Raw genomic sequence first — 20012 nt, 5'->3', positions numbered from 1 at the left:
GCTGTGAGTGCTGCTGGGTGCAGCTTCTGCTGCTGTCTGTGTGATGTGAATCAGTGCGCTCTGGTCTTTTCCCTCTCCTAAGCTATCACATGGTGACAAAGAGTATTTTCTGCACGGCTGGTTGTACTGTCGTAATGTCTATAAACAGGAAAAAGACTAAATGAAAAGGAGAGAACAAAAGGAATCAGGAGAGAAGAGGTTGAAATGTGAAACAAAAATCCAAACTCTCACTAGTATAATTTATAGTGATACAGAAATGTTTCCTTAAATCGTTCTTGATAAAGTTACACTGAATTTCCATTAAAATTCAGGACAATGAGCACGTAATCCTAGAGATCTACTTTTGATTCAATTAGAATATGAGGGCAGATACCTCTACTTGCAGTGGGAAATGGTCAGTAGTAGTCCCAAAGAGCCATAATAAAACAGTCAAATTTGAGGTAGAAGATGCAGCTTTGGCTCGGATTAACAGTGATTATTTCTAAGCGATTAATAAATCAAAGTGCATTTTTTAAGAATAAAATTAAATTGCTCCACTCTGATCTTTTTTCCATCCATACCAGCAACAGTTTTGCTGCCCACTTTCTTCCAGGCTTCACCCAATTCTGAGCACTACGTTCCAGAATACACACAGCGCAGATATTTTTGTAGGCACGTTATCAAAAATAACCAATGCCATATATTGGAAATTTCAAAGAATATTTCTGTGCTGGTAACACACATTCAAGACCAGCTTGTCTGAAAAAAAACCAACAATCCTTCAATTCCAAAAACCAAGAGAAATGAGCAGGCTGCTGAAGTGCAAGCACGCGTTTCTGAATGGGTAGCATGCTGTGGAAAAGAACATGTAGAGACTAAAGACTATTCTGAACCAGCTGGCTCCAATCTGGTCCCATTGCAAAACAGCATCCGAGCTAAAGAGAGACGGGATTTGCACAGCTGAATCATAACTTGAGCCGTTACACCCCTATTTGAATTTCAAACTTACAGACCCCGGAAAGGCTCCAGCATAGTTTGTCTTGACTTTGAGATAGCTGCAGATCTGGGCAGGGTGAAAGCTCAAGCAATTTAGCCATAACAAGTACACTATGTGACTTTTACACCATACACTTTGCACAAGCAGTTGATTCACTAAGTGACTGGTGTGAAAGAATGCGTTTTGCTTCCATATTACTGTAATCTTTATTCTCTCATTTAGGATCAGTTTGTGACAACAATGAAATCCTTTCACTTGAACAACTGGAGAGGTGAAGTGCCCAGGAAGGACCGCCAGACTCAACTGCTGGAGTCAGAAAGGACTGCTGCCTTGTGAATTCTATTCTTATCACATTTGGAGGGAGACTGAAGTGCTACGATGAATCATCCTTCACTTTTACACTGTGCTGTGATCCCAATTCCTAACATTTGGATGTGTTTCTCCTCTCTTCTAAGCGTTCTGCAATATACAGCATCAGAAAAACAAAACATAGTTCAAACGGGTACAGGTGCTGTCCCTGCGAAGGCTGAACTTTAAATATATATATATTTTTAGTAAGAAAAATGCATTCTCAGAATTATTGGCAGCTAAAAAGGCTGAACAAACAAATACACTCTAGGCAATGTTTTCTGCATGCACAAAACACAATCATTTGTTCCAACCCAAACTGCGCTCGATTCTTTGCAGGAGATCCTGTGACTGGTTAGGATAAAGCACAGAGGTACTCCAGAGGAGGGCAACAGCTCCAGGCAGGTGTCACTCAGTAGCTGGATAAGGTCACAGGTGCTGCTCATGCTAACAGAATGATGAGACAGTTCTGGGGGGGGAGTTTCATCTACTTGCAGAACTTGAATTTTATAGCAGCATTTTTTCCTCCTCTACTCACCTCCCACTTTGTTCTTCCTGTACTATCGCATCCTTTTTGCAGCACACTAGTCCTATGCTGACACTTGCTAAACTACCTACAGAACCTTCTATTATACTCCACTCCAAGCCTCTTGGTACACCTCAGCACATCACAATTACACTAGTGTTCCTTCAAAGCTAGAGGTATATACAGCGTTTAAGAAGTTGATTACTACAGATTTAAAAAGAGCTGCCAGGAAAAACACTAAAGGCTGGATTACTGCAGTAGGACATGGCAGGAAGGCTAGCACACCAGTTGCTTCCACGCTTGTTCTCAGCAGCAGTTGCAATAAGGCACGACAGGCAGGGCTGTAATACTGTCACAGTTCAGTTCAATACGGATCACGGAGGCATTCGTTATAAAGTCCTGAGGGATATCAGCAAATGATGGAGGAAAAGGGAATGCGGTATTTGGCAGCTGCTAAAATTTGTTTTAAGCACTTTGTGACCCTTTTCAATAGGAAAGTGCTGAACGGTGAGATTAAGATAGATTAATCAGTAACAATAATCTAATTGCATAAACAAGAGCCTGGAGATGCTGTCATCTGTTTTAGGAAACAAAATTCAGAGAATTCACATGACCATCTCATAAAATATTTACACAGAAGTCACTAATTACAATGTAATCGTATTAGATGTGGTCTCTTCTTCTGCTCTGTAGCTCTCCTAGCAGGAAAAACAGCTACTTCAGGGCATTTTCAGAAGGAAATTTCCTACCTACACTTGAAGCATGGCAGCAGGACATATTTCTTGTCATAAATTCAAGCAAGAAAATCAGCGCCATTAACAGCATTACACATTCTCATAGCAAATCAGCTGATGCTCACAGCTAGAAAACCAGGGGCAGACAGAGCAGCTGATTGCTGGAGCGGGACCCCAGCATAACAAACATAAACACCCAGAAGTCACCTCTAGGCATAAAAGGAAACACGGATCCTGCTGGTCCTTACAAGATCAGTGTGAGTTCTGAAGGACAGAACTAAGCGGAGTGAAATCACATGACGGACAAACAACAAGAAAGACTTCTTTATAACCCTGCTCTTAGAACAGAAAAAAAAACCCAGCCCTTCAAAGCCAGCATCACAAGACTTTCTAACATGACAATTACTGCAGTCCTACAACCCAACCATAGCTGGGCACTTCTCAAAGCAGAGCACTCTTAGACCCTCTGTCCCTATATCACCCCATCAGGAAGACTCCAGAACGCCATCTGTGTGCACCTTCTCTGCAGCTCAACAGTAAGGCACTCCCAAACCGTTCACAAACAGCACGCTAACTTCACTCCACACTTCTGAACCGATAACATTGATTTCTTGGAATCCTAATGCTGAGATCCAATTCATTTTTTTAATAGTGGTGGAACATCGCATCCAAGTACAGCGCGCCCATTAATGACACTTAACAGTAAGTTAGCAGATCGATATCATCATAAAAAGTTAATTATGCAAAGACACGATTGCTCTTTCAGGAGAAAAACACATTTTCTTTCAGTCTTAAGAACTGCAGCCACCAGTAGGTGGTGTTTCTGAAATGTCAGAGCACTTCTTCTCCCCTACAGATGAAATGCAAAACTCCACCTGCACTACTGCTGCTTTCAATGCAGGACTCCACGCTCGCTGCTGCTCCACGTTCACTGCAAAAGGAACTGCAAAAGGAACTGCAAAAGCCTATTTCATCTGAGGGGCTTTGAACAGAACGATTCTACCACGCGTCAAGATGACAGCGTACACCTGAAAATGTAAATACATACAGACAACATAGGACTGACCTACAGGTAGGAAAACGGAGATCTGTAACACCAGTTTAGCAAATGACCTTTCTTAGCTGCTAGATTTCACCCCATCTAGTATTTTCCTCTAACCTGTCCTGGGGGTTTAGGAATATCTTGTATAACAGAAAGCGTTGATTCGTATGTGTGTAAAATTGGTTCGGTTGTGACTTGTAAATAAATCTCTTAATAATTGATCAGTTGAGCTCTAGGTTTGAATACGCTGCCCTGCCTGCAAAATGCCGAAGGCAAAAGGAGAGCAAAAGGAATGGTACGCAACAGAAAAGTGACAAATAAGAGACAGCAGCTGCGCGAATAGATCCAGCAAAAACGAAACCAGCAGAAACAGGGTTAATTCCAGCCCTATGAGGCTGTTCAGCAGCACTTCGACTGAACACAAATTAGAACAACCCTGGGAATCTATAAAGCTTGTTTTATTGCCAAGGACATGCAGCAAGATCTGCATTTTGCTGTCATAAACTATCCTTTATTTAAAGCGTTTTAAAACAGGACAGACTTTGAGATGATTTTCTTACTGCTGAACTGTCAACAGGTGACATTCCACGCAGCTCTGCACACCTAAAGGCAAGTTTATCCTGGCACGGCAGTGGAAGTTGACACATCCATTAAGTGCGTATGTGAGCGAGAAGCAGCCTTCTGCTGTCTGCAGGAAAACCAGCTCTGGAGAAATGGAATTAAGGTAAAACGAGGTGCTTCACATCCGTGGTTACCTGTAATGTTTGCAGTAGTTTGGGTTTCGGTGGGCTCTCAGACTTTACTAAAGCCTGAGCACAGGGCTGCCATGTAGAATCAATTGCTTTGACTCATAACTTAACCTTCCTTTTATTCACAGCGTTTTACTGCCTTACTGAAAGATAAAAGGGTGTTACATGAAAGAGTGGGTCGTGCCTCACTGGTATCTGCTTGAAACAAACACCAAACCTCCTTCAAATACGTGTAATTTCACATGGATATTTTAGCATGGAGATTTACCTTATGAAAACGCTTCAAAGCACAGCAACAGTGACAGCGTACTTACAGCTCTCACTGGGAAGTAAAACCTCTTTTGATTCAAGTATCTGCTGGCTACTTCTAACAAAATGAATCCATTTGAGCAAACTGAGACGTGCATTTCTGACTACAAATACTGTAAGGCTCCTTCTCCATTCGTAGTTTGCTCCTTCTGTGCATCAGTGCTATTTGAAATTGTTCATGTGTGGAACTGAGCCCTAATTTTACCAGTTCTGCTGGTAGGATGAAGATTAAAGCAATTCAGAATATTCAACATTTAACACGATCTACCCTGGGTTACCATTTCCATGCTGTCAATTTGTCTAGCATTTTATTTAAATAAACTCCCAGCACTGCTGAGTCCACAGCATTCAGTGTTCGTAAGGAAACAAATAGGATGACCAACGTTTCCATTCCCTTCCAGAAATCGATGTAGCATAATTAATTCCAAAGAAAAACAAACTGATGTTGGTGTAAATCCATGCGCTGCTTATATTACCTTCATTTCTAAACTCTGCATTTCCTTTGCTCTGAAAGCAATAGGAATCCACTGCTGCTCGTCTGCTGCTTTCTCAGCCACAGACTCTCCCACTTAATAAGCTTACGAGCTGATGATGAGCTGAATACACACACACACACACCCCACATGCATATAAACTTTATATTTATAGACTGTTTTCATTAGGCCAAATTCTCCCATTTGATTTCCGTATCTCCACGTATTCCAATACTGAATCCCTAACGGTACGCAACATTTTATCAGATCTACCCTCACAATATAATATCATCTCAAAGTAATTTTAATCCTTTTAACGGAACCGTTGTGCATCCATTCCAACATGACATTTCCTACAGCCTCAGCTGCATGCCTTAAGTTAGAGGAAGCATATTGTGCATGGCAGAACGCTGGAGTATTAGATTAACAGTTTTCCATTTGCAAATTGCAGGTCCAAGGATGTGCACTGAGTATTAACAGAACACAAACGGAGCTAGAATTCTGCCATCCTCCAACCTGCACGAAGGAGAACTGCTGGTGAAAACCTTTCTTTGAAATGATCCGAGTACCATTACGGTAAAAAGATCCCTACGTGGTCTTACGGCATATAGGAACTGCAAGTGCTCCCATCTGCAATGCATATAGTGTCTTGTAAGAAAAAAAGGAAGAAAGAAATGTACTTCTTGTACTGTTCTATTTCAGTCAATTTCAAGTCTAATTAATTCGGCTCCTAAAGAATTTGAATTTCCTATTTATAAGTGCGGGCTTTCTTCCATTCCAATCAAAATGCTTCCAATCCACTGCTTTGAAAACACCCCAAAATCTCATCTTTTTGGCATTACAACCAAACTGTGAGCGCCGTTACCTTTTGTGCAGATACTTTAACCATGGAAACCTACTCCGCCTCAGTACCACCTGTTATATGTAACAGCACAACATTTGACCTCAATGGATCGCATCTGTGCAATGAGAGCCTGTCTTCTAGACTAGCAGATAAAACAGAACACCAACAATACGTTATTGGGCTTTTCTTGTCGTGCCTTTACACAATATTTCTTTTTCCCATCGGTTTTGTAGGAAACATTCTGATTCTGGTCGTAAACATAAGCTTTCGTGAGAAGATGACTATCCCAGACCTTTACTTCATCAACCTCGCGGTGGCCGATCTCATTTTAGTTGCTGATTCTCTCATTGAGGTGTTTAATCTTGATGAAAAGTATTACGATATCACTATTATATGCACCTTCATGTCTCTGTTCCTTCAGATCAACATGTACAGCAGCATTTTCTTTCTGACGTGGATGAGTTTTGACAGATACATAGCACTGGCAAAAGTAATGAGGTCCAACCTATTTCGCACTATGCAACACGCCAGGTTGAGCTGTGGTCTCATCTGGATGGCATCTATTTCTGCAGCACTAGTGCCATTCACGGCTGTGCACTTACAACACACTGGAGAGGTCTATTTTTGCTTTGCAGATGTAAGAGAGATTCAGTGGCTAGAAATAACCCTGGGGTTCATCATCCCCTTTGTGATCATCGGTCTTTGTTACTCGTTAATCGTTCGAGTTCTTATAAAAGCACACAAGCACAGGAGCCTTCGCCTGCGCCGACAGAAGGCTCTTCGAATGATATTTGTTGTGGTCCTGGTTTTCTTTATCTGCTGGCTCCCTGAAAACGTCTTCATTAGCGTCCAGCTTCTACAAAAGAAAAGCGAGCCCGCCTCGTCAAGCAGCCCATCCTTCAGACATGACTACCCTTTAACGGGACACATCGTGAACCTCGCAGCTTTCTCCAACAGCTGTTTGAACCCTTTAATTTACAGTTTCCTAGGGGAAACCTTCAGAGACAAACTGCGACTGTACATTGAGCAGAAAACCAAGATGTCCACGTTACATCGGTTCTGTCAGGCTGCCTTGACGTCTGTCATCCCCGACAGTAATGAGCAATCAGAGGTCTGATTTAGGGCTGTTGTGCAGCACATCTGACTGTGAAGTTGTGCAAAGAGTGAACAAAACGCTTACTACTAACAGCGAAAAGCACGCCTGCCTGTGTATATATTGTATGGCTCTACTGAGTATGGAAGGTTTATATTCAGAATGTTTTTATGACAACTTCAATGTAGAAGAATATGTTATAGTCAGATTTTATTTAATTAAGAGCAGGATTATTAAAAGCTGAGCACTGAAGGAGCTTTATTTTATGTAATACATGCATGAATGATAAAATAGAAGAAAATTTTATCAAGCTAGGAAGACTCTAGATTTAACTCGATTACTGGAGATGCTGTTTTGCTGGTGTATAGAAGGTACTTCCACTTAAATAACCAAACTGCAGTAAGAGTGGGGAAAAATCATTACAACATATTGATGTGGGGTTGCAGAAAACAGTGATTTTTACCCAAACGTGTTAAGTTAAATGACTTAGCTTTTGAGAATTATATACTATTATCATCATTGTATTCCAGCATGTCTTCCACAGTTAACTTTTTCTGATCTTAATATAATCTAGAATGGTGAGTTCTCGTCTCATAAATCTAATCTGCTGCTTACATCAGCGCTTGATCAAACCTGAAATCATCTGTCATTATATGGTTCATCTCAAAGAACTTAACTGCAGCAAAATGTAATGCTTTGCTCTTCTGAGGATTCCCAAGACAGCACTTCTCAGGATGGATATAATTGGGCTCTCTGTCAAAACGCATGCACGTATATATGTGTGCATCCACATCTCCCTCCAGACTCAAGCAAAAGTCGTTTAAGATCTGTCTCCACTTAGCAGACCCATTCAGGTGGTTGGAACAACACGCTATGGCTTTAAGGAAGACACATGCCAAAAAAGACTGTAAGAAATGCTCATAAAAAATGAAAAAGTCTCTTTTTTCTTTTCTTTTAACTTTTTTTAAGAACTTTTGTAAAAGTGAACATGTCAGACCTGCACTTTGTGCCCTGCCCACCCCACCCCCAGAAACCACAGGTCTTGGGGACCTTAAGATGCATGTTGGTTGCTCTGTTCATTTGAAGACCAATGATGCTAAGAAAACAAATGTTAGCACCACTCTGTAGGAAAATAACAGCTTCTAATTTCTCCTAGAAAATAGCTGGGTTTTGTATCTGGATGATGTTCAGTGCAGGTTACTGCTCGACTTCCCCCAAGGAAGCCATAAAGTTCCTAGAGATTCGTGGACAAGGTCATTAATCTATCACTCACTGCAGCTCTGAAATACACAAACTAATTCGCCCACCAAGTAGAGCACCACAACTCCAGTGCATGCGATGAGGTGCACTACTTTCAAGTGTCACATATGGGCCAATTAGCACACTAAAGGATCTCTAAAACGTAGACACTTAAAACAACAAGTAGAGTATTAAGCTACAAAGGAAATAGTGATTCCATTCATATTTCTCATTAAATACTCAGTTTCCTAGTGAAGTTGTAGCCACAAAAGGTTTGACCTATGAGCAGAGAGGCCTCAAGATGATGCTGCATTGGGACTAGCTGGATGTTCCTGGAACAGCAGAGAGGAGTTAGCCCAGCTGCTGACCATTTCCAAGGGACAGTTAATCACCAAGGAGAAATTCCCATTTACTCCCATCTTTCTGGTAGAGCAGTAATGATATTTTCTCTCTGAAAGACACAGGCACTGCCATGCCTTTTCTGCATAGAAGCTGCTCGACAGCACAGAGCAGCAAATCTCATGCTACTCCAAGATGATACATATGTCCATTTTCCCTCATTACTTTCATGATTGGAATTAACCACAACCATCTCTGTCCCGGTGTACGTTAACCAGCCTTCAGACAGGCAGCTGCTTCAGTCAGCACAAACAGAAGGAACAGATCTCACTTCCAGCAATGCATTTCCATCAAGTAAGCACACAGCCCCAGCACAGCATATCAGCTTTGGGTAACCCCAGCGCTTTCCATGAATAAACCAACTTCTTTGGAGTCGCAGCAATACAGTTTCCCAAACAGAATTCCTCCATCCAACACCCCATTATATGTCTAAAAGCACATCGCACACCTGAGCTACCAGAGGAGGTTCCTTCTGTTGGTATTTTGGTTCAGGTTTATGAGTTGTACCTGAAATGACTACATTTAGGTGAAAAAAATGACACCTCTGCACAGAAGTTGGTGATAGTGGTGGGTTTTTTTTCCCCTAATGGGTAATTTAATCACATAAAGTTGCTTTCACTGCATCCTTTCAACAGTTTGAGATTTACCACACAGTGACTGTGCAGGCATGAAAAGCAGAGACGGTTGGTCTCAAGATTAAGTTTAATTCATGTAAAGCATTAATGATGTGAATGCATGGGGTGAGGAATTCAAGTCAGTGGGTCAAACAACTCCAGATCCTGTGAGGGACAGATGAGATGCAGAGAAAGACAGCTTCTTCCTTTCCCCTTCTGGTGCACAATAAAACCAAAGGCTAGCATCCAAAATGCTCAACCCACCCACTCCAAAAGGGAACAGCTGCTATGAAGCAAATTCAGAAAGCAGAAATCTTAAAACACGATTGTCTTTAATATCGCTTCTACTAACTGGAAAAGATACCATCTCTTCTTATATTGCCCTCATGTCACCAATTGCTATATCAGCTGTTCATTAAGAATGCAAAAGGGAGGAGGTTACCTGGATAACTCTGAGTGGTTAGGATGGTTACTTAACATGTCAAAATGTGGTTTACAGAAGGTGACAGCACGTAGAATTCAACCGAGAGCGTGATTTAATTCCATTTGAACTTATTCCTACATAAACAGAAGAAACAAATGCACACACAGAGGGCAGGTTTGAATGTTAACAGCTACTCCTGAAGATGAATTCATTTGATTTTGCTTGAAAACGAGAGTGATTTGAATCGAGGGGACACCACCCTTCCCTTCCAACCCTAAAGCCTTTCCCCACTCATTCAGAGCACCACGCAAATGTTTGGGACTTTCAAACAAAGAAGTGCACAGAGCTAAACTCATGGTTGAATTCAATTAATCCAATTATCTCTTTGCAACACAAGGTTACTCTCATGTTACCAATTACATTTACAGCAGCCCATTGCTACACAGTCAGACAGACATTTCTCATTCAGACTGTTTAGGTTAAGCTATTATTATTATTATTATAACATTCTGTTTAATAAACATGTCTCCAATAAACATTTCCACCTCAGAAATGTATTTTATCTTTTTTTTTTTTCCCTCTTAATGTTTAATCTACAGAAACACATGATAGGGAGCAAGCCATTTTTAAGACATGCTTGCAGGCCACCTTGCCCATAAACTCTTAAGCTCTGTTGGCAGAGAGGTATTCAGTGATAGACAATGATCTGTGCCATGTGCTGCATCTTAATGAGACACACTGGGTTTGAAGATCTGAGCACTCTCCATTCATATTTATAATTCTGATGCCTTCCCTACCACTGGAAAAATGGTATTTTCCAAACTATTTATTCTCCATTGACATACAATACATAGAAGTTTTAGCCCTTGCCTTTTAGCTTCCTTTTAGGCTTCCACTCCATCACACAGCAGTATGACACATCCAGGAGCTAAGAAGAAACAGCTGCAGACTGAGCCAGCCACCCAAGCTGACAAGAAGAAAGCAATGCCTTCTCAGGACCTCAGGCCCTGCAGGATCAGCTCACTGCCTTTCACTCAGCATCTCGCGTGCTGCCTCGGTTATTTACATCATACAGTTCATTCCACTGCAGCTCATTTAGAGATGCTTGTCTCAGCCTCATCAAGTCTGTGTATTTAGGAAGGATTCAAAGTCGTTTAACTCCAGTGGTAAAACCAAGCCAAGTTTTCAACCTGTTTTTCCAAATCACTCAAACGCTGTCTTCTACAAATATACACAGAAATCTGTTCTAAGTTCACAAACTACTGAGTTATTCATTATTAAAAGAACAGAACCCCAACCCTACATTTTTAAATGCACGTACCCTAAGTAAGGATGTAATGCAGCAGGATAAGCCTTTCAAAAGCAAGGACTTTGTTTAGAAATCCCCATGCTTGACCTGCAAACAAAATCATTCCAACGGCTTAAAATCTTTCCAAACTGCACAACATATGATTTCTGGAAGGACTTCAGAAAAACTCTGTAACAAAGACATAATAGAGAAATGGGAAAAATACTGGGATACTGTTAAATTATCCTTAGCAATGGCATGAAGGCTACTCTGACAGGAGTTCACTGGCTGTCTAATAGCAGCAAAGATGGATGCCTTCTGCCTCAACCACAGCAACATTTCCGTTACTGCATATTCTCTCAATAGAAACAGAAATATAATGGCAAATGAGATTTTCTTCTATTCATTCTCTTCCATTCAGAGCTGAAGAGAAATAGCCTTACCTGACTACAGCAACTATTTAACTCTTGTGTGCCACTATTCAGTTACAAGTGCAAATGGGGAGAAGCCCAAGAAAGAGATCTCTCAGTGTTGTCCCATGCCCCAGCAATCAATCTGTGGGCTGGGCAATGAGACAGAAAGGAGATGCAGACAGCAGTACCTGCAAGAAGTTAATTTAGAAGTTCTCTTGGCTTTCAAAGACTTGAATTCAAAAGAATTACTTCTGATATCATTAAAAGCTGAACACTCTTAGAACAGCAAGACAAACAACGTGCTATTTCCTTATCGTGGTGCAGAAGAGGTGATGACACGTGGCACTGCAGAGGTGCCATGGATCACAAGTGCAGACTTGCTGACCAGGAGCTGCTGACACTGTCAACAGATGGCACAGGAGATAAGCACGTGCTCAGCCCATGGCAGGGGCTGTGTGCTCATCCTTGGCAGTCCTGTCCCTGGTCCCCATGAGATCTGCTCTTCTCAGCCCTCCCCTGCTATAGGGCAAGGCTCTTGGCCAGAAGGTGCTATTTACAACAGAACATAAAATTCAAATCGCTTAGATTTATTACTAGCTATGTCAAAATGTGAAGGTAGAATAGAACGATGGTTATTAAAAACACGCATCTTCCCTGCATGCTTTCATATAAACTCCATGCTCCATTTTTGGTGACGCAGCTCTAACTCTTACACTGTCTGAATGGTTCTGATGTGCTTCAAACAGAAAGGGTGTAGAGGCAGAGCTCTCCATCTCCCCATGTGTACGCATGCGGTTTGCAAAGCCTGCCTTACAGATGCAAATTATTAAGATAATGCTGAAAATTCAATAAAACATTCTATGATGATGATCATCTGCTTCGTGTCCTACAGAACTCTAGTGGGATTCGATTAGGAGTAGGGAAATGCATTCAAAGACAGGGTCTGGTTCTTTAGGAAGGAGGCTCTCCCATCAAATACCTTCATGCTCGTACGCACAGCATTTCATGCAGCTTCTGTAAGTCCAAAGATCAATTTTCTGTTCTAATTACTTCTTGGATGTATAAGAATTTATTCATCTACATGGCTTTGATCTAACACACGAGATCCATTTTATCTGTGATTTATCAATTAACATATATAAGCATACACCGCTCTTTCACACGGCTCTCTATATTGCCTCTAAATGCAAAGGGCATTTTGGAGGAGGAAAACCCTGGTGCAATAATGCCAGTTCCTCATCCATACTGCAGAAGCAGCCATCGCCACCCCTGTCTGCTCAGAAAGGTTTTGTTTTACAATAGATTCCATCAAATAATTACCAAAATTTACAGAGCTGTACCAAGAACAACCAAGAGGAAGGAGCAGATCCACAGGACTCGGTTTGCAGTCCTGTTACACTGCACACACTCCAGCCCTATCAAGAGCAGTCGCCTGTGAATGGCCTGCACAGACATCAGAACGTAGTAAGCATTTATCTTCTCAAGCTTACAGTGTAACTTCTGGCCAAGCAGAATGTTTTGAGAACTCACACATGTAATTGGATTATTAGTATTATTATTTTTTGCTACTACTTATTTTTGAGGGTTTGGACCTAATTTTTATACTAATTCAGACCTTTTCTAGCAGCTGTCATTCATGACGCCTCTGTGATGAACTAGGACCAGAAACAGAGAACGAGAAAACAAAACCACAGCTGACAAAGGCACACCAGCAGCGTCCTCACTTGAGTGGAGCTGGGTGGCATTACACTCAGCATCACCTGCCCCTGCTCCTGGCCTCAGTGATTCTCAGCATCCCCAGCAGCGTTGGCCATCAGTGGGAACCCTGTGCTGAGCTCCAGTTTCCTGAAAATATGTGCAGCTAAGTCAAGAAAGCAAGGATTTATATTGGAAGCTGAGCAAGAACACTCAAGGAAAGTTCTCACCACTGAGTAGAGAGCGAGAGCTGAAAGGAAATGTCAGCTGTGCTCCAAGAGGAGAAAGAATTTCCCCCCTTCGTGGCTAACCAGGAACAGTTGTGTTCCACCACCAAACTCCCATCACCTCAACTCCTGGGTACGAGGAAAAGCAAGGAGCTGAATTTGAATGTATACAGATTAAGGCAAACGCCCAGAGTGAGCACAGAACTTTTGCTGGTTAATATGTGCTGAAAAACACACAATTCCTTTAAACCAAAGTAAGAAATGCACCAAGCGTTGTTTATCCCAAACACAGTTGGGGACGTGAGCCTTTCGCCTGGGAAAACCATCTTCAAAGCAGCAACTGTTTTCCCAGCTGTGAACACTCTTTCCTGGGAAATCTACTCGTACCATTACAAAAATAATTTTCAAAGGAATGTGAAATTATTCTGCCTAATCTATGCATATCCGTATTTCAGACATTATTTTGTACCTCCTTAGGCATGTTTGTTTACAGAAGGCCTCGTATTCCCTACAAACACGACGTGGTGTGACAATAAAAAAATGTGACTTCTTTTAAAAGATAAATAAATACGCGGTTAATTCAATCAAATAATTTGTACCAACTCTACCAATATTCCGAGTAAGAAGTGTTAGCAGGAAACAAAGAGCTCTGTCCCATAAGCAGCTGCCCTCTCCGTTTGTTTTTTCATCCCCTTTCCCCTAATTTGAATAATATCGCATAGATATTAAGAAAGCAGACAAAACACGTAGGATCCCACACAGCGAGTCACAAATGGGGTCCCAGTTTGGTCACTGCTTTCAGCAATCACTGGGCTGTCCTGTGGAGCAGCAGCCCAGGGCCAGCAGGCAGGCCTTGGGGCAAGGCAACCAGCAGAAAGGCAGGCCAAAGGAAAGAGAAACGGGCCCAATGTTTCCAATGCAAGCTGGCCAAGCCCAAGCAGGCTGATGGAAGTTGACTAATATCCCTACTGACGTTTAACTTGGCATTGAGAAGGAGCTATTAACCCTCCTTATCACCAGGAGAGAGATTAATTCACCAGAGGTATCCCTTCCAACAAACCAACTGCTGGCGTACCCCTGCATTGAGGCAGGGATGAAAGACTGTGCCATCTTCATAACACATGCAGAACTCTATTTGCACGTTAGAAATGCAAACTACATGGCCAAAAACCATTGCAAGAGTCTTATTTGAGGAGGTTTAGCTCAATAAAATGAATTCTTCAGCGATTCATTTTCCTTTTATTTCCTCCAACATGGAAAACCAGTTCTCTAAATAGGTATTAGAAATTACTACATGGATAACATTAAGCACAGCACGCAGGATTAGGTTAGTAAAGCAAAGCTTTACAAATGCAGGAGGACACGCTAAGTGGTACAACTTCATAACACAGCTCAGGGTAGAAAATACAGCTGATTCTGGTGGTTACAGGAAAGGTTTCACATCATTCAAAGTAAATCAATAAATAAATCAAAGTAACAAGACAGGGCCCATAGACGCTGTTTGCAAACCATCCGCAGCTCGTTATTCCTAGAACAACCTTTAGTATGAATTAGTGGGCTGCCAAAGAAAGAAATACGCTTCCCAGTGAGAGCTTTACAGAATCTGCTTGATAGATCTTACACCACGAAGGTCTGGTTGGCATTTATTAACCATTCACGTTACTCCCCCAGCTACCCGATTACAAGCAGCATTAGAGATCATATCAAAGCAGCACTCCTAAGTATTCCACCACAGCTCACACCGCAATATTCACCTCCACAGATGAAACACTTGTGTTTTGGGGGGGGGGGGGGGGGGGGGGGGGTTCCACTATTATACACAAAACAATCCCTTTTGATGGTTGGCTTTGCTGCAGGATGAGCTTAATAACTCCTCGTTGGCCTTTATCACAATCCCCAAAAGGCTGAAGAGAAAAAAACACTTTCCCTACTAAATTTGCCATTTTCCATTTAGCAAACAGAGCTCACTGTTTGGGCACCTGCACAGCAGCCCTCTGATTAAAGAAACGCTCCGAGCTACTTGTTTATTTGCCATTGTTTGTACTGCCTGGATGGAATCTCAAAAATTAAATTCCTTTCCCACTGATTTCGCCTTTATCTGGAGGAAATGTTGATTCCACCTCCCTCCAACCAGCAGCGCTGCTGAAGATGACAAGGAACAGAAGAGGGCTCGTGCTGCATGAGCATTACCCAAAATACCCTTCAACCACAAACAACTGGATTTGATTTATAATGACCTGACTGGCTCTTACTCAATTTTCCTTGAAGTTACAACATTTACTAGGCTAAATTGGGAAGGAAGAGGAAATTAACGTTGTTTTCTATGGATTATCAATTTTGTGTCTCTTGCTTAATAGATGTTCAACTCTGGAAGGATTTCTTACTGTTCTGCAGAAAGCCTGCAGCTCTGAGAACAGCACTGGGGGAACAGGATGCAGCCCTTGTGTCCCAGGGTTAAGAGATCCTTCAGTACAGGGAGGTTGCTCTCAGCAGAACTCCAATAGCCTTCACAGCCAAAGCCAACGCTGCACGATGTTCTTTGCCTACAACACTAAGCATCAGTTCTGCCTTTCAGCAAGCTTCCATGGCACTAAGGCAGCTGAAATCTGAAGGGTGAAGACATCCATAAGCAGAAGCAAAGCACGAGTGACTGCAAACAAGCACTTCCAATGCTTCTGTTACTTCAACATGACAGATAGTAATACCGTAAATATTCTTGCCATGGAACCGAGACAAAACTCATTTGTCACAGACAAGGCCCATCAGAAAGTTTTCCTTTAAGAAGCCAGTATTTAACTCCAGACCACCAGTCCAGAAGGCGTACTTCAAATTTCTTTTCTTTATGCCAATATTATGTGACAATATAAAGAATAATCTCCAATTATAGTACAGTTTAACGTAAGACCGTGTTGGTAAGCTAGAAAATCATTAAAAACACGAAAACTAATGCCCAGGCACTTTAAAAATCAATGTTAAAAACACGTGGGTTTTATTGCCAAGTTGCTCAATAAAACAGAGATGTCAAGAAAAACAGTAAAAACTACGCAAGGTAAATTCAATCTAAAAGCTTGCATTGCTCAGCACCACTCGAATCTGTCACGCAGAGCCACGTGGTTCTGAGATCACTCACTGAAACACTCCTGCTGTGCCCGAATCCCTCGCTGCTATTCAACGTAAAGAAAAGAAACTGAGAAGATGGAGATCAATAAGACATCAAGATGACTCCAAAAAGGTCAAGCTGTTCCAAGGGAAAACGCTTTCATCTCAGGCTGCTGAGAATTTGTGAAGTAAATTCCACGAAGGAATGATCAATGGGTGCTAAATTCGGTCACTTAAGACTGATTTCAACATCCCTGCCTGCAGCTCTCTAACAAAATCCAATAGAGATTTACATTTCCCACTTTGCAGACTGAAAGTGCTGTAACAGAATAGGGAAAAAAGAAGTAAATCATGGGAAAGAAAAGTGACTTAATGACCCAGCAAAAACTCCTTCACCACAAGCAGCGCGCCGTCTTCTGATCTATTTCCATCACATGAGACTCTTTAGCAGGAACTGGAAACTACCAATTCTTGCATTAAGAACACCAAAAAACAAAAGTTCTCTTTACTTCAGTTACTGCATTAGAAATCCATCGTAGCTGACCAGAATCCAGCTGTCACCCTTCAGCAATTTCTACAGGTCTATCAGAGGTGAAGCCTACTTTAAAGTAGCAGAACATTCTCAGCAGTTCCATCCCACTACCAGAGTCCACCACTCTGCAGCTTTCTTCTCTCCAGAGCTCCTTCTCACCTTCCTGTATATGCACAGCAAATGTACCTTGTTTTCAGCTACATCTTGCACACTGACAAGGTCTGATTGCCGACAGCATTTGAAAGCACAACGCCACTGTGACTTAACTGCATACTTCACGCTAAGCTGGGAGCACAAATGAGCTCCAACACAGTGGAATACAGCTGACACTCATTGACCACTTCTGCAGCAAAACTGCTTCAGGTCTGACTGATGTTTTTTCACCCTCACCAGCCATTTCAAACAAAAAAATGTGGTCTACTGACTTACACTTTCCTACTATCAACAGTTACAGTTTATAAAGCCGATGCCAAAAAATGGCTTCCCATAGACCTTATATGGCATTCCCTAAAACTAACACCAGATACATGTTTAAGCCACCCACTGACACCAACATTTATAGTCCTAAGAACGCTGTGCCTAGCCATGTTCCCTAACAGCACAAAGGAGCCTGCTTTCCATTTCATATTTGCTCTCTCTTTCACTGTCCTACAGCCTGCAAGGACAACAAGAGCTGATCCATGAGCTCCTATGAGCTTATAGGGTGACGTCAGATGGTCCAAAAAGAAGGATCAGACAATGACATTTTAACTTTGACTTTCCATTTCACACTTCTTACCCTGGAAAATTATTTTCACACAAATCGAGTTACATCACTATGAACCTGAAGTCTATAACACGCAACTCAGAAAGGGAAGGAGAAACATTTCCTTTTATGAAGCTAAAAATAAGAGACTTCCCATTTTCCTTTGACACAGACAAAGGTGCACTCCTTTCCTTACTTCAGCACATTCCTGCCATGTTCCAAACCACAAGTATTTACAGACCTCCAAACGGCTACTGCCCATAAGCTGGCTTTTCTCATCGTTCACAACAACTGCAGCCATCTGTACATGCAAAAGCTCTCAGGAAGAAGCATTCTTGCCAATAAGCTTTGGTAAAGCACAATAATAAAACAAGCAGCACTACATTCTAGTTATGATCTCTATTGCATCACGCATCTCATGGTTAATGACAGGGGCACGTAGCTCTCACATTTATGTTAGGCCAGGAAACATAACTGTGTTCTGTAAGACCATGGTTTATCATCACCCTGACAACCCCTAAGTAAAAAAACTTCACCTTTTGTTTTCTACCTCCTTATATCACCAAACCACTTTTGTTCCCTTGATCCACATCCTACATTAAACACTTGCAAGAACCAAATGAAGTCACCTTGTTTACATACCGTTTCCATCAGAAAAAAAAACTGAAACCCTTCAGTTTCCACTTCACATCTCAGCATTGTTAGTGTCATTAGCATCAAATCAATTGATCACGTATTCCATTACACAAAGAGACTGCTGACACCTTCTGGCCATTCCACATTCTGTACAAACACCAACAGGATTTCCATGACAAAAAAATCTTCCAAGCTTTCCCAACCACTCAGAATCACATGAAGGCTACAGCTCCGCTTCCCCTTCCCCTGCCATATAACAGTTGATCAGAGCCATCGGGTTCCCCTTCCACCCACATGCTCTCACTCATCCTTTGTCCTTCATAAAAGCATTCAGAGCAGACTCTGACTGCTACAACTACACCACAGAATAAATCAGACACAGCCCAAGATGTTTGCTTCATTTATCTTCTCTTTCACTTTCGCTCCAGGCATACCGTATTCAAGGGACCATTGCAACTGAATCACATGGCAATCTCAGACTGCTATGGACCAACCTATCCACACTGTAATGAATTAAACAGTGAAAAGCAGCATGACCTACCTGGAGACTTGGTTTCTTTTTCTTTGGTTCCGTTTCTGGTTCCAGCTCTCCCTGTTGGGTCACACGTTGCTTTCGCTGTTTTCTTTTCTCTTCTTTCATTTCTTTGGTTTGTGTATTTTTCTTTGCCATTCTGAAATAGAACGTTCCGTAATTACCAACCATCACAGCGCCACCAGAACTCTGAGCTTTGTGTTGCTTTATCTCACACGCACAAACCTCATACATGAAGTCTACGTGAGTACAAGAATTACATCTTAACTACAAAAATGCTCGTTTGCATTGAACTCCAACTAACCCGGGGGGCCCTTTTCAGCGTTTCCCTTTCCGAACACAATCTGGTCCAGCTGCTGCCATCCCAGAACAGCACTCCCATCACAACCTCCCTGTTTACTGCGCTCTGTGAGGGCCCAACACCCGCAGCAGGTCAGCGGTGCCGTGCTGCCTTTGGGCGGCAGGTCGGTAGCCCCGCGCTGCCCACAATGAATGGCAATGAACGCAACGCGGTGCTCCGAAAGTAATGCCTCCTGTTTTTGTTATACCGGCCTCTCTATGTCAGACATGGATGTTGGTGGGACGGCAGCAAAGGCTGAACCTTCCCAGCAGTACACCACGAGGTTTTGTTGCTGTGTGCCAGCAGTGCACGTAAAGCAAAGGCCCATCTCTCTATTACCTGCACGAGGCCTCAGGTGGGCACGGATCATCCCCGCACGCCGCCACACACCCCGCCCGTCCCGCCTCCTCCGCACATTCAACTGAGCCTCACGCTTGGCGCCGCAGCCCGCCCCTCCCCTCCCATTGGCTGCGGAGATAGAATAAGCTCATTTGGTTGGCTCTCGGCGTGCCAATCTTAAGAGCGACCAATAGGAAGCCCGCTCAGAGTACGCATGCTGGGAGCCCGGCCGGCTCGCGGAGGGCAGCCGTGACGTCATCTCCCCGCGCCGAGCTGTACCGCGTGGGGCGGCACAGAGCTCACCCCGCCCGCCGTTGCCATGGGGACGGTCGCCATGCTTGGAACCCACCCGGATCCTACGCAGCTGTTGTGGGTGGACGGGAAACATCTCCCAGG

General features: G+C 42.6%; 2 protein-coding genes across 3 annotated transcripts in view; one reads left to right on the top strand and one right to left on the bottom strand.

Moving 5' to 3' along the window:
• The window catches only part of CHLSN (cholesin), a 97630-nt gene extending 77909 nt beyond the window's left edge, over positions 1 to 19721 (bottom strand). Inside the window, exons 1-2 of the mRNA XM_072348807.1 lie at positions 19617 to 19721; positions 18947 to 19076 (exon numbers count right to left, since the gene is read on the bottom strand). Of these exons, the coding sequence (XP_072204908.1) occupies positions 18947 to 19075 (129 nt within the window). The 5' untranslated portion in view covers position 19076; positions 19617 to 19721. The remainder of the gene's footprint in view (positions 1 to 18946; positions 19077 to 19616) is intronic.
• On the top strand, positions 3447 to 10312 carry GPER1 (G protein-coupled estrogen receptor 1). Of its 2 annotated transcripts, XM_072349611.1 has the most exons (4): positions 3447 to 3656; positions 4204 to 4350; positions 5609 to 5733; positions 6235 to 10312. In XM_072349611.1, exon 4 carries the CDS (start codon positions 6279 to 6281, stop codon positions 7116 to 7118), a length of 840 nt encoding a protein of 279 aa, XP_072205712.1. In that variant the 5' UTR covers positions 3447 to 3656; positions 4204 to 4350; positions 5609 to 5733; positions 6235 to 6278; the 3' UTR covers positions 7119 to 10312. The 2 variants fall into 2 exon arrangements, with proteins under 2 accessions (XP_072205712.1, XP_072205711.1); XM_072349610.1 differs by having other exon boundaries at positions 5609 to 10312.
• Positions 19722 to 20012: the final 291 nt, after the last annotated feature.

This window comes from Excalfactoria chinensis, chromosome 14 (assembly GCF_039878825.1).
Source record: "Excalfactoria chinensis isolate bCotChi1 chromosome 14, bCotChi1.hap2, whole genome shotgun sequence".
Classification (NCBI taxonomy): Eukaryota; Metazoa; Chordata; class Aves; order Galliformes; family Phasianidae; genus Excalfactoria; species Excalfactoria chinensis.
The sequence above is the reverse complement of the archived record's forward strand: the minus strand, read 5'-3'. Positions and strand labels throughout refer to the sequence as shown.